At 40.5% G+C, this 13,115-nt stretch overlaps 1 protein-coding gene across 1 annotated transcript in view; it reads left to right on the top strand.

Moving 5' to 3' along the window:
- Nucleotides 1-13,115, top strand: part of PTPN3 (protein tyrosine phosphatase non-receptor type 3) — a 346,819-nt gene that overhangs the window by 154,785 nt on the left and 178,919 nt on the right. Inside the window, exons 3-4 of the mRNA XM_082257741.1 lie at nucleotides 10,445-10,552; nucleotides 12,960-13,002. Of these exons, the coding sequence (XP_082113867.1) occupies nucleotides 10,445-10,552; nucleotides 12,960-13,002 (151 nt within the window). The remainder of the gene's footprint in view (nucleotides 1-10,444; nucleotides 10,553-12,959; nucleotides 13,003-13,115) is intronic.

Raw genomic sequence — 13,115 nt, 5'->3', positions numbered from 1 at the left:
AACTTTTGACTTCTTTCTTTAATAACTACATAACACAGTACTTGTACTTTTACTTTCAGTACTTGAGTAGCATTTTTTTTTTCAAGAAACTACTGGTACTTTTACTTTCAGTACTTGAGTAGCAACATTTTTTAAAAAACTACTTGCAATACTTAAGTACAAAAAATGTTGAATACTTTAGTACTTCTACTCCAGTCACTTTTTGATCGAGCACTTCCACTTCTACTCAAGTCACTTTTTGATCGAGCACTTGTACTTTTACTCAAGTATGGGTTTCGAGTACTTTATACAACTCTGCATAAATGCAAATTCCTACACAGAATGCAGTTATCTCAAGGTAACTGTGATTACCAGTGATTGCGTCACCCTGGCATTCAGGTCTTCTCTTAGCAGAATCACATAGATACTTAACTCTGCTTTAGCAAATATAAAGATTGGATACTCACTAAATGCCTGTGTAACCCAAGCTCTGAACAAGCTGTATATTTTGGTTTGCTGTGCATTAACCCTTTTCATGTCTGACGCCTAAGCATGTGCCTTCGCCATCTGCTCACTTTGTCATGTTTGAACATCTTTTTTAAGGCATCTTCTTTCCTTCAGAGATTGCTGGTACATTGCATAATGCAAATGATATTGTAAAATTCAACCCTGCATTTGTGTGGTCTGTCTGTGTTTTGGGTCTGGTCATTCTGATTCCGTTTCCCCATTCTGCCTTGCTTAATGTAACCTTTGATCCAAACAAGTGATTGAATTAGAAGGAGGTCCCAGACAGGCCTATATGTCATTTATCCGGAACAGTACATTTTTACTACCAGGAAATCTACAGTGTGCTGCCTGTTCTTTTCTTTTTCTTTTTGAAAAGTAATTGAACATTCTTATTTAGACTAATATTCTTTGGCCCTGGTCTGTCTGCCTTGACATGGACTGTTTTTGGATTATGCTTTGGCCTCTCAATTCAGTACTTTGCATGGATGACCCATCTGAATGTTTTCTTCCTCCGACTCTAGTACTGCGACAGTATCTTTCAGGCATGTTTTTCTGTACCCCTAGAATATAAAGAATTCTGAATGTATAGTATTATTTTAAAAGGTAAGACATAATAAAACCCAGCTCCAGGCACCTTCATTTTTTTTAGGCCTTTCATATTGTTCTTATTACAGGTACTTGTATCATGCTGTCAATTTATGCATTGCTTTTCATATATATTGTACATTCACATCAATTCCTGCCCTCAAGGAGCTTACAATCTAAAGTTCCTATCTCCCCTTCATACATACACATGCTGAGGCCAATTTAGACAGGAGCCAATTAACCTACCAGCATGTCTTTGGAGCGTTGGAGGAAACCGGAGCACACAGAGTAAACCCATGTAGGCACAGGGAGAACATGCAAACTCCATGCAGGATGAGAATGATGTCTTGTTTGGGATTCAAACAGATAACCCAGAAGTGCTAACCACATTATACTCTGTATAATTTTTACCTCTGCCACTGTAGTTCATGCAGTGCACCAGAATATTTACACATCTGACACAGTTAAAGAGGTTGTAAACCCTCTCTTAGAACTTGTACCTGTAGGTAAGCCTTTAATAAGGCTTACATATAGGTACTGTAAATATCTTCCAAACTTGCACCATTTAGGAGATATTTACTTTTAATGCAGTCAATGACGTCATCTGTGCATGCGATCTGAAGGAATGGCCACCCGTGCCGTTCCTTCAGAGCCCTGTGCCGTGAATGGCGGCTCCCGAGTTATGCAATCATCACGCCTCCGGCCAAACAGATGGCCGGAGGACGCGAACCAGGAAGCAGGACGGCCGAACATGTCGCCCGTCCTGTCGCTGAGTGGGCGGCACTGTGGGTGCTTCGTTCTAATGTAAGTATTTCATAATGAGCTAGTATGTGATGCATAGTAGCTCATTATGCCTTTGTCTTACAGGGCTTTTTTTTTTAAGTTTTTTTTTTTTTTTGGGGGGGGGGGGGGGGTTACTTCCTCTTTAAGGTCTCATGCACACTAAATATTTAACCCCGTGATATGAGGCTCCGGCATTTATGTGCTGGCGGAAGGCACTGTCTCTATGAGAAGTTATCTGCTGTTAGCAAACAAATGGCATCTGGTCACCCCCTCGGAGGTTATGGATTTAGGATTGGGTTTCCCGTGTCATTTTATTAATGAGTTTAGTGGGTTTAGATTCAAGCAATATTAATATGTTGTTCGTATAGCTTTTGTATTAACATTCTTGCTTCCTGCATTTTTTTGATGCCGCAAAAACAATACTTTGATGGCCAGAATAAACGCCAGCTAAGCTGATGTTTTGACAAGTTTTTCTCCTGTCTTGCTGTTTACCTTTATTTTCATACATTTTTGACAGTTCTTTCAGCTTTTTGGTTTATGTAAACCACCTGTCATTTGGTAAACAAATACAATAATACTGAATAATTCATTTTCTTTCTGAAGTAGTTATAATTGTCACTTTTTCTTACAGTATACTGCCTGTTATATCGGTAAACACACATAGAATATTTTGTAGACTAATAGACGTATAATATAATCTATTTTCCATTTCTTATGCTTTTTTACATTTGAATGAAATCTGTATGGAATGTTAAGAATGTAAAAGGGTAGCAATATGTTAATGCAGGCACTTAGACGTGTCTGATGGTAATGCTGGCTTTCATTGCATTTACATTTTGTTTGCCACTTTTAAAAAATTATAGTGGCTGCAGATTGCAGTAGAAATTTCATTGTAAATGGAACTCAAGGTAGATTTTTTTTTTTTTCTTAATTCCAATTTAGAATAGCGAGGGGGGAATTTAGAACTTATGTAATGTTTTATTGCTGTCCAGGTGACCACAGTTTCTCCAGGAAGCTTATCTTTAAAGTTTTAAACTGTAAAAGGTGGGGTTTCCCTTGGATTTGTGAAGATTTCCACTTATTTCTTCTCACATCTCCAGGAATAAGAAATAAATTAAAATCTCACTTATGGGGACAGGAACAGTCATAAAATCCAAATACATGTTCTAACCGATTTCCATTCTGTCCATAACTAGAAAAAAAGTTTTGGCTGGTTCTTCTTTAGTAACATTGACTGGGATGGTAATGAGATTGTAGGCCACAGCTACCCATTAAAACCAAATTCCCCAGATACACCAATGGAATAACGAATGTGACCAAATGTTGGCAAAAATATGGCCGCAGAACTTTATTATTTTTTTTTTTACATATGAAAAAACTATTTACAACACTTTTAATATTATAAATGACAGCATAACTTTTCATGAACAAAAATCCGCTCAGTTGTCAGAACTCGAGCAGCATTAACCACATATTCTCAGGGAAAATCCGATCCCTTGCAGCCCTTTATATAGTGGATACCAATATCCCAGGTATCCCAGTTGGTTCCCGCTGATTCCTATATTTGCTTATTTAAAGTTACAGTACCAGCATAATGCCAGCTGCCTTTTAAACCTTAAATAAACTAAAACTATGACCTGGGGTGGCCACAGTCTTAGGAAATTGTGCCCCCCTTTCCCATTGTAGTTACAGTACATTGAATTCTAAAATGGCTTGTGTTGCATTAATGCAAGTAACTATAGTGAACGTGGAGTTTTAGGTTAAAGCAAAAAAGCAAAACTAAAGTGTGTGTGTATGTATGTATATATGTGTGTGTGTATGTATGTATATATGTGTGTGTGTATATATATATATATACAGTATCTCACAAAAGTGAGTACACTCCTCACATTTTTTAAAAATATTTTATTATATCTTTTCATGTGAAACACTGAAGAAATTACACTTTGCTACAATGTAAAGTAGTGAGTGTATAGCTTGTATAACAGTGTATATTTGCTGTTAAAATAACTCAACACACCGCCATTATTGCCTAAACCGCTGGCAACAAATGTGAGTACACCCCTAAGTGAAAATGTCCAAATTGGGCCCAATTCGCCATTTTCTGTCCCCGGTGTCATGTGACTCGTTAGTGTTACAAGGTCTCAGATGTGAATGAGGAGCAGGTGTGTTAAATTTGGTGTTATCCCTCTCACTCTCTCATACTGGTCACTGGAAGTTCAACATGGCACCTCAAGGCAAAGAACTCTCTGAGGATCTACAAAAAAAAGAGTTGTTGCTCTACATAAGGATGGCCTGGGCTATAACAAGACCCTAAAACTGAGCTGCAGCATAGTGGCCAAGATCATACAGCGGTTAAACAGGACAGGTTCCACTCAGAACAGGCCTCACCATGGTCAACCAAAGTAGTTGAGTGCATGTGCCCAGCATTATATCCAGAAGTTGTCTTTGGGAAATAGTTGTATGAGTGCTGCCAGCATTCCTGCAGAGGTTGAAGGGGTGGGGGGTCAGCCTGTCAGTGCTCAGACTCAGGCCGCACACTGCATCAAATTGGTCTGCATGGCTGTCTTCCCAGAAGGAATCCTCTTCTAAAGATGATGTACAAGAAAGCCCGTAAACAGTTTGCTGAAGACAAGCAGACTAAAGACATGGATTACTGGAACTATGTCTTGTGGTCTGATGAGACCAAGATAAACTTATTTGGTTCAGATGGTGTCAAGCGTGTGTCGCGGTAACCAGGTGAGGAGTACAAAGACAAGTGTGTCTTGCCTACAGTTAAGCATGGTGGTGAGAGTGTCATGGTCTGGGGCTGCATGAGTGCAGCCGGCACTGGGGATCTACAGTTTGAGGGAACCATGAATGCCAACATGTACTGTGACATACTAAAGCAGAGCATGATCCCCCCCCCCCCCATTCGGAGACTGGGCCAAAGGGCAGTATTCCAACATGATAATGACCCCAAACACACCTCCAAGACGACCACTGCCTTGCTAAAGAAGCTGAGGGTAAAGGCGATGAACTGGCCAAGCATGTCTCCAGACCTAAACCCTATTGAGCATCTGTGGGGCATTCTCAAACCGAAGGTGGAGAAGAGCAAGGTCTCTAACATCCACCAGCTCCGTGATGTCATCATGGAGGGCTGGAAGAGGACTGTGACAACCTGTAAAGCTCTGGCAAACTCCGTACCCAAGAGTTAAAAGGGCTGAATTTTTAATAAAGTTTTATATTGGGTAATCATTTAATAAACACCATAGCCTTTCAAGCCTTAAAGTGCTATCAAAGGCTTGTTTTTGTATTTTGTTTTTTAAAAAATAACAAACATGTAATACTTACCTGCTCTGTGCAGTGGTTTTGCACAGAGCAGCCTGGATTCTCCTCTTCTCGGGTCCCCCGCTGGAGCTCCTACAAGTCCACTTGCCACATCTCTCGCCACCAGATGCGGATTGTCACTTGTCATCTCGCTTGCCACCAGATGCGGATTATCACTATCCTTCCAGACGCAGCTTGTCACTGTTGCGGCCTGCCACTAGATGTGGATTGTCTCTATCCTGCCACCAGCTGCAGCTTCCCACTGTTGCTTGCCACCAAAAAAAATACCAATTGCATCTTGTCACTAATTTAATTTAAATGTAAACGCAATTAGTTTTTTTAGTTTTTTTTTTCTAGCAGTGAAAGACTTACAGTTATACTACTTCTGGCAGCTTCTCCCCACCACTAGGGCGTCTAAGTGGGTAAACTCGCGCAGGCACCAGAGTGGGGGCAGTTGGTGAGAGATGATGTCGTTATCTCTTTGCTCACCTGCGGCTTCACCTCTGTCAAGGGCAGAACAGCGGCGGGCAGATAGTGAGAGATTTATTGTAAAAGGTAACTGATGCTAAAAAACGTCAACCACCCGCCCGGCGCTAAAATATATATATAAATCAGTGTAAGGTATAAAGAAATAAATATATCTACTCAAATCATGAATAAATAGTAAATAAAATCATGTAGATAAAATCATGTAAAACATGTCACTCTGTGCATCCTTTTAATGCACTAGCTGCCACTGTAAACGTAAAACTTGCAAAATCAAATGTATAATAATAGCCCAATCTGTGCGTCTCAGTTCGTTATATCATACATTCAGCGGCGCTTCAGCACACACAATGTATGTGTGCAAGTATATTAGTCAGTTCCTGCAGTGCTTCAGAGCCTGCAATTGCAAACTAGTCCCAACTCCACAGGATGTGCAGTCACAGCCAGCAAAAAGATTTCTCCTCTGATGTTCAGCACCAGTGATTGTACACACAGTATCACTAATCCTTCACCACACCAACTGTGCACCCCTATGAAGTGGCCACTCACCGAATTGCCCTTGAAATATCGCCTTTATGCATAAGCTGCATGAGCCCTTGCTTCTAGTCGGTCTGTCGTCTCTTAGGCACGTCCAGATCCTATCCGTCCACCAGGGGTCACTATCAGGCTGTATATCTCCTCAGTGCAATTTGTAAGCAAACGACATGAAGCAAGAGAGTAGTGTAATACTGTTTCGACTTTATTAATTAAATAAAACTTCCCTCCCCTTCAGCGTATATGCTTACATTTCAATCACCCTTTGCACGCATATCATAAACACAGAGGCTTTGAAAGGTACCGCCGCTCGCCGACCGCGAGCTAGTCCCTGCTGTGGATTACAGCGCTCCTGCGGCTAACAGGCGAGATCCAGAACAACAGCGGTATCCTCCCTTCGTCTCCTCAGCAGCAGCGTACGTGCATCCTGACCGATTTCGTCTGGTAGACTTCAACAGAGGTCCTCTGTTGAAGTCTACCAGACGAAACCGGTCAGGATGCACGTACGCTGCTGCTGAGGAGACGAAGGGAGGTTACCGCTGTTGTTCTGGATCTCGCCTGTTAGCCGCAGGAGCGCTGTAATCCACAGCAGGGACTAGCTCGCGGTCGGCGAGCGGCGGTACCTTTCAAAGCCTCTGTGTTTATGATATGCGTGCAAAGGGTGATTGAAATGTAAGCATATACGCTGAAGGGGAGGGAAGTTTTATTTAATTAATAAAGTCGAAACAGTATTACACTACTCTCTTGCTTCATGTCGTTTGCTTACAAATTGCACTGAGGAGATATACAGCCTGATAGTGACCCCTGGTGGACGGATAGGATCTGGACGTGCCTAAGAGACGACAGACCGACTAGAAGCAAGGGCTCATGCAGTTTATGCATAAAGGCGATATTTCAAGGGCAATTCGGTGAGTGGCCACTTCATAGGGGTGCACAGTCGGTGTGGTGAAGGATTAGTGATACTGTGTGTACAATCACTGGTGCTGAACATCAGAGAAGAAATCTTTTTGCTGGCTGTGACTGCACATCCTGTGGAGTTGGGACTAGTTTGCAATTGCAGGCTCTGAAGCACTGCAGGAACTGACTAATATACTTGCACACATACATTGTGTGTGCTGAAGCGCCGCTGAATGTATGATATAACGAACTGAGACGCACAGATTGGGCTATTATTATACATTTGATTTTGCAGATAGTGAGAGATGATGTCATCTCTCTTCTCATCCACTGCACCGCTGACAGAACAGTCTTTGCGACCCAGCTGCAGAGGCGCCGCGACCCAGGGGTTGGGGACCCCCACCCTAGATGATGTCACAAAACCGCTTTAAAGCTGTCCAGACATTTTCACAAGGTGTGGAAAACGCTGTTTGTGCAACACATTACACATCACTGTGCTCACTGGAGTGAAAAGAATTATTCTAGGGCATTATTTATGGCCAATTTTAAACTGATAAACATTGAAGGTTTTTATAGAGTTGTCTTCGGTCTCGACTCGAGTGTGTGCAGAATTTTATGGCTTGACATATTTGGTATCTATTTACTCAACACAGTCTTATCTTTTATATTTTACAAAAAACAAGATTGATTGATTGTTTTCCCCTAAAATATTTGATTGATTTGATAAACATTTGTGCAAATATCATGTGACATGCAGCTACTATTATTTTAGTCTACAGGTCCTCTGCTTTCAGAAAATATATCATGTTTTGCGATTTTAAATTTCCAAGCAAATACACAGTTTAGCTTCTATATCCAAATTAAAGACATTGGTCAGGCAAAGAAAGTGTTAAACACCAGATCTCTAACTGCAATAAACCGCACAAAAGAAACAAGAGGATTCACCGACCTAGTGCCTTATCGTAAGACCAAAATTTTTATTGTAGTAAATAAAAGTATTATACTCACAAAATAGCTATTCGATCAAAGCTCATCACATAGTTCAGCATCATTCAGTCGAAGTTACAACAATCTGAGTGACAGATAGTGAAGATCCAACAGGCTGATGCGTTTCGAGGACTAATGTCTTCCTCAGAGCCTCTGAGGAAGAGGTTAGTCCTCAAAATGTGTCTTAGGATAATGCACTAGGTTGGTGCGCGCTTAGTTTCTTTTGTGTGGTTTCAGTGTTTCAAACTCCCCCAGTCTATGAGGGCAGAGAGACGTGAGTTATCCGTATAGAACAAGGATGGAGATATAGCCTACCTATCTGGAGCAGGCATTTTCCCAAGTGCAGGAGATTTTGTGATTTTTGACTGTTGGCTTTAACTGCAATGCCATGACCTTTGCTGAAACATAATACCTACCCAAGGATAGTACGGTTTAAATCTAATGGACCTTATTAGCACAATGATATAGCATTACAAGTCTTTTCCCATTTCTTTGCATAAAAATAAACGATGAGAGAAGACTAGTTTTTCTTTAAGTCACATGCTTCTTAAATTTGTATTGCCTTAAAATGGTAGTAAACTGCAAAAAAATATAAAAAATGGCCACCTGCAGGTAATGCCATAAGGTTCTAGTATGCATGGTATACTAGCAGATTATGAAAAACGAAGCCGTCCAGCGGCGCTCTGTCACGGCTGACCGGGGTTCCATCTTCACCCAGTCTTCCTTATGGGTTAGCTTGCTCAGGCCGTTTGAATGGCATAACCTTGACCTCTGTATGGGCTTTCTATTAGACAGCTGGAGGACTTGTGAATTGGTTATGAGCGCTGTGATCAGCGCACTGATGTTCCATTAAGAGCTAAAGGTTGCCTACCACGGTGGAAGATTGAGAGAATGAATGATGCAACTGTGCGGTAGCAGTGGAGAGGAACCCCCATCTGCTGTCACAGGGAAAGGTACTCAAGGGGCGAGGGGAATGTGCGCTGGAACATATTACATGTTACACTCTGAATACTGGTATAACAAGTTACAAAAGTTGAATTTACCACCTGTGTTAATCTAGCAACCATAGTCATACATGCTCATTGTCAGACTTTGTTTTGATCTTTGATAAGGGCGATATGTTGCTCCTGGAAATGAATCTTTTGTTCTAATGACTGTTATTGGCTTTTATGTTTTTGAGCAGTGTTTGTTAATCTTTTTTTCAGTCACCGCACCGTTAAAAGTATGTAAGGTTTTGGGGCACCCCAGTCTAAAATGTACAAAAACATTAATATTATTTATCAATAGAAAAACATGAGCCTGGGATAATGCACACAACCACTTTGATAAAATTAACTTCGCATAAGAGGTTCCTCCATTACATCAGAGGTCGCACATCACATTCCCCCCACATGTCAGAGGCCCCATCATACATGAAAGCCCCCATCAGATTTAATCTTCCCGTCACTACAGAGTCCTTCCATTACAGAGCTTCCCAATCACACAGTTCTCCCATCACAGAGCCCTCCAGTTACACAGTACCCTCTTTACATCAGAGCCCTACTTTGTGGCTCCAGTAGTGCGGCATAGGGCAGGAGTTGGAGGAGGTGGATTTCTGTCTTCTACTGAATGCTGGGGAAAGGCCTTTCTTCTGCCGCCACTGGATCAGAGTCGGTGCCATAGCATTGGCAAGCCGGCCGCCATTACCACAACAATGAATGATGCTATGTGTCCTGGCCCTAGAGCAGGTATCTCCAAACTATGGCTCTCCAGTTGTTCAGGAACTGCAATTCCCATCATGTCTGTGAATGTCAGAGTTTTACAATGCCTCATAGGACATGTAGTTCTGCAACAGCTGGAGGGCCGTAGTTTGGAGATACCTGCCCTAGAGCATCATTGTTTATGGTGCTGGCTCATGCAGCCCATACCAACTCATGATGCTGATGGATAGCAAACCTGGTCCAGTGCTCTCGGCATCCCTGCAAAACCCAGAGGGCACACCAGGGTTGCCATTTGTTAAAAACACTGGTTTAGAGCGCAGTATGCATCCCTCCAAAACTTGCTGACGGCAGTGAAATCTTTACATGTTCAAATTTTAAGTTACTAAATAATGTCTTTAACAGTTTCCTGGGCTTGAACGGTAACTAAAACTACTTTGCATTTCCAAACAGAGTAGACTTTCTACATTCATGCCAAAAATAGGAAGGAATTCACACATCTATTGTAAAAGTGAAAGTATGCACATTGCAGAAGTCTGGTATATGTCACCATTATTTATTATCCAGGATAGTCTCACACTGACATATATTTATTCTATACAGTCTTTTGCAACACTTTGGTGAGTGGGTGATTTTTTATAATAATAAAAAACTAACAGACATTTTTTTCTGTATTCCAGAAACAAGACACGGGTCAAACACTGCTGGACATGGTTTTCAATCACCTAAGTGTAAAAGAGAGGGAATATTTTGGCTTACAGCACAATGAAGATTCTTTAGACTCACACGTGAGTGTGTCCAAATATAAATGTTTATTTTGTGTATGTTCAGATAAAGTAGTTGTGCTTAACGGTGCATTCATCCTTGCGAATGAACCTTTTTTGTGTGATCTGCTCAGGCAGTGATCACATGCGAATGGGCACGGATGGGTCAGCAGCCTCCTATTGTTTTCAATGCGGTTGCCTACTGGTAGCTAATCGCAGAAACCCTCTCTGGGGTTCTTGCAGCTAATCGCTAACAGGGATCATTTACACGTGTGAATGAACCCTTGAAGTGAATATATAGCCATTTTTTATTTAATTTTGTGTAGAGTAGGAAAGGGTTAAAACGTAAGCCAGTTTAATTTTATTTAGCTGTCTGCATCCTATTGTCTGCGTTCATCACTACCTGTCGTGAGTGTGCAACATAGTAGAAATCTCTAAAAAGTAAATGTAATTCCCTTAAATTTTGACCCTGAAAGTTGACCCTGGAACTGATATCCCTATTGGTTACCTTCTTTTTCTTGTAACAACTGTATGATTATGGATTTACCATGTCTTTCTGTCTTGCTTGCAGTGGTCACCAAGACAAATAGAAATGGAGAATATACCCAGTGGGGACACAGACAACAATAAAAATCTGACAGGGCTTTTAATTTTTCCTTATCTATTCAAATACAAGAATAAAAATACATTTAAAAAATCACTGTCCTTGGGATCACGTAAACTTCTTCAAGCTCTAGAGCTATTTTCAGATTACAGTTATGTACATTTTTGAACAGGCAAACATTTGATTCAAACAGTATCTACAGATGGTTAACACTCCTGCCTTGCAGCATTAGTGTTCTCGGTTCAAGTCCCAACCAGGACACTACTTACATAGACTTTTTTTCCTGTGCTTGCATGGGATATCCTCTGGGTACTCCAGTTACTTCCTACAATTTAAAGACATGCTGATAGGTTAACTATTGTCCCTAGAATTTGTATGCATGCATGGGAGGTAGGTTGTAAGCTGCTTATGGGCAGGGACTGATGTGCATGTACAATACGTAAAGCACTGCTTAAAATGTCGATGCTATAAACCTATCCGTAGTAATAGTAAAAATATTAACAATAACAACAACAAATGACACATAAAATTGACATGGGGTATTTCATTCTCATCAGCTAAATTACCTAAAATTATTTCTTATCTTACCCCTTACCCCTTATCTTACCCCTACTTACTTTTTTTTAAATCCATGAATTTAGAATCCTATATTCCAAAGTAAGTGCAGGTGTTGTTGTCTTATTTAAACCTCAGATAGTGGTTTCACTATGAAAAGGTCAAAAAGTCCCCAGTAAAAAGCTTGCAGTTGCCTATGAATCTAGAAAGGGATTTGAAAAGATCACCAAAGATTTTAAATCAATAATTCCAGATTAAGAAAAATAAGTGGTGTATATTTTTGAATGCCTTTAATTTGACCAGGGCCAGCCCAGCAAATTCAACCAAAGAGCTTGATGCTTTGATGCTAATAAAAAGTTTCCCCATAATTTAATTGTAGGATCTGCAGGCAAAAGTTGGTGTCAAAGTGCATATATCCACAGTCAGAAAGGGTTTCCATGAATTCAACCTGCATGGGAAGTGTGCCTGAAAAAAGCCTTTGCTGCCCACAAAGTACATTAAAGCAATACTACATTTTGCATTAAAACATGCAGGCAAAGTCTAGGGCTTCTGGAATAATGTGCTGTGGACTCTAAAGTAGAATTTTCTGATACAGGGATGGAGACGCTGGGCATTACCTGCTGGTGTCTCACCTAAAGTCCCACATAGCCTACATTGTTTAAGTAGAATTTGTTTGCTCACAGTATCAGTTGACATGTTTGTAGCAAACCGAAGACAGCATTTCAAGAGAAGAATCTCATACCAACTGTGCATCATAGAGATAAAAATGTTATGGTTGGGGGTTGCTTTGCTGCTTTAGTGCCTGGGCAGCTTGCAGTGAACGCGTCGGGTATGAATTCTTTATCGTATCAAAGGGTACTCGATGAGAACGTGCAACCATCTGTCCAAAGGTTGATGCTGAACTGGAAAAGTATGTATTTACACAAAAATGTGAAACATATTTGAAAATCCACCAAGAAATGGTTTAAAAAGAACAAGTGAAGGGTTTTGGAATGACCTAATGAAAGTCTTGATTTAAATTCCATTCAAATGTGTTGTACTCATTGTAACCACTTGCCATTTCTTTTTTCCAAAGTTGGAAAAAGTGTCCAGTTTGGCCAAAACGATATGCCAGATTTGGCATCCTATCTCTTCCAAAATATAAGATAAAATGCCTAGCAACAATCAGCACATGCATTTTTATAGTTTTAAAAGTTTCATTTTTTTTCATTATTTATATTGTATCCTGTGTCTAATATACTCTCTGATTTATTTGTGAATGCTTAATTTTAGAAATGGATGGAACCCAACAAACCAGTTCGAAAACAGCTAAAAGGTAAGTCTGATATAGCAAGCTCAGAAGCAGTTTGAAATGTTACCTGTGTCCCATTATTACCAATTGTGTACACTTTTAAATCCATAATATATATTGTAGCACTAAAAAAGAGA

This window comes from Pelophylax lessonae (assembly GCF_965119305.1).
Source record: "Pelophylax lessonae genome assembly, chromosome: 5".
Classification (NCBI taxonomy): domain Eukaryota; kingdom Metazoa; phylum Chordata; class Amphibia; order Anura; family Ranidae; genus Pelophylax; species Pelophylax lessonae.
Note: the sequence above shows the minus strand (reverse complement) of the source record. Positions and strands in the feature narration are given on the sequence as shown.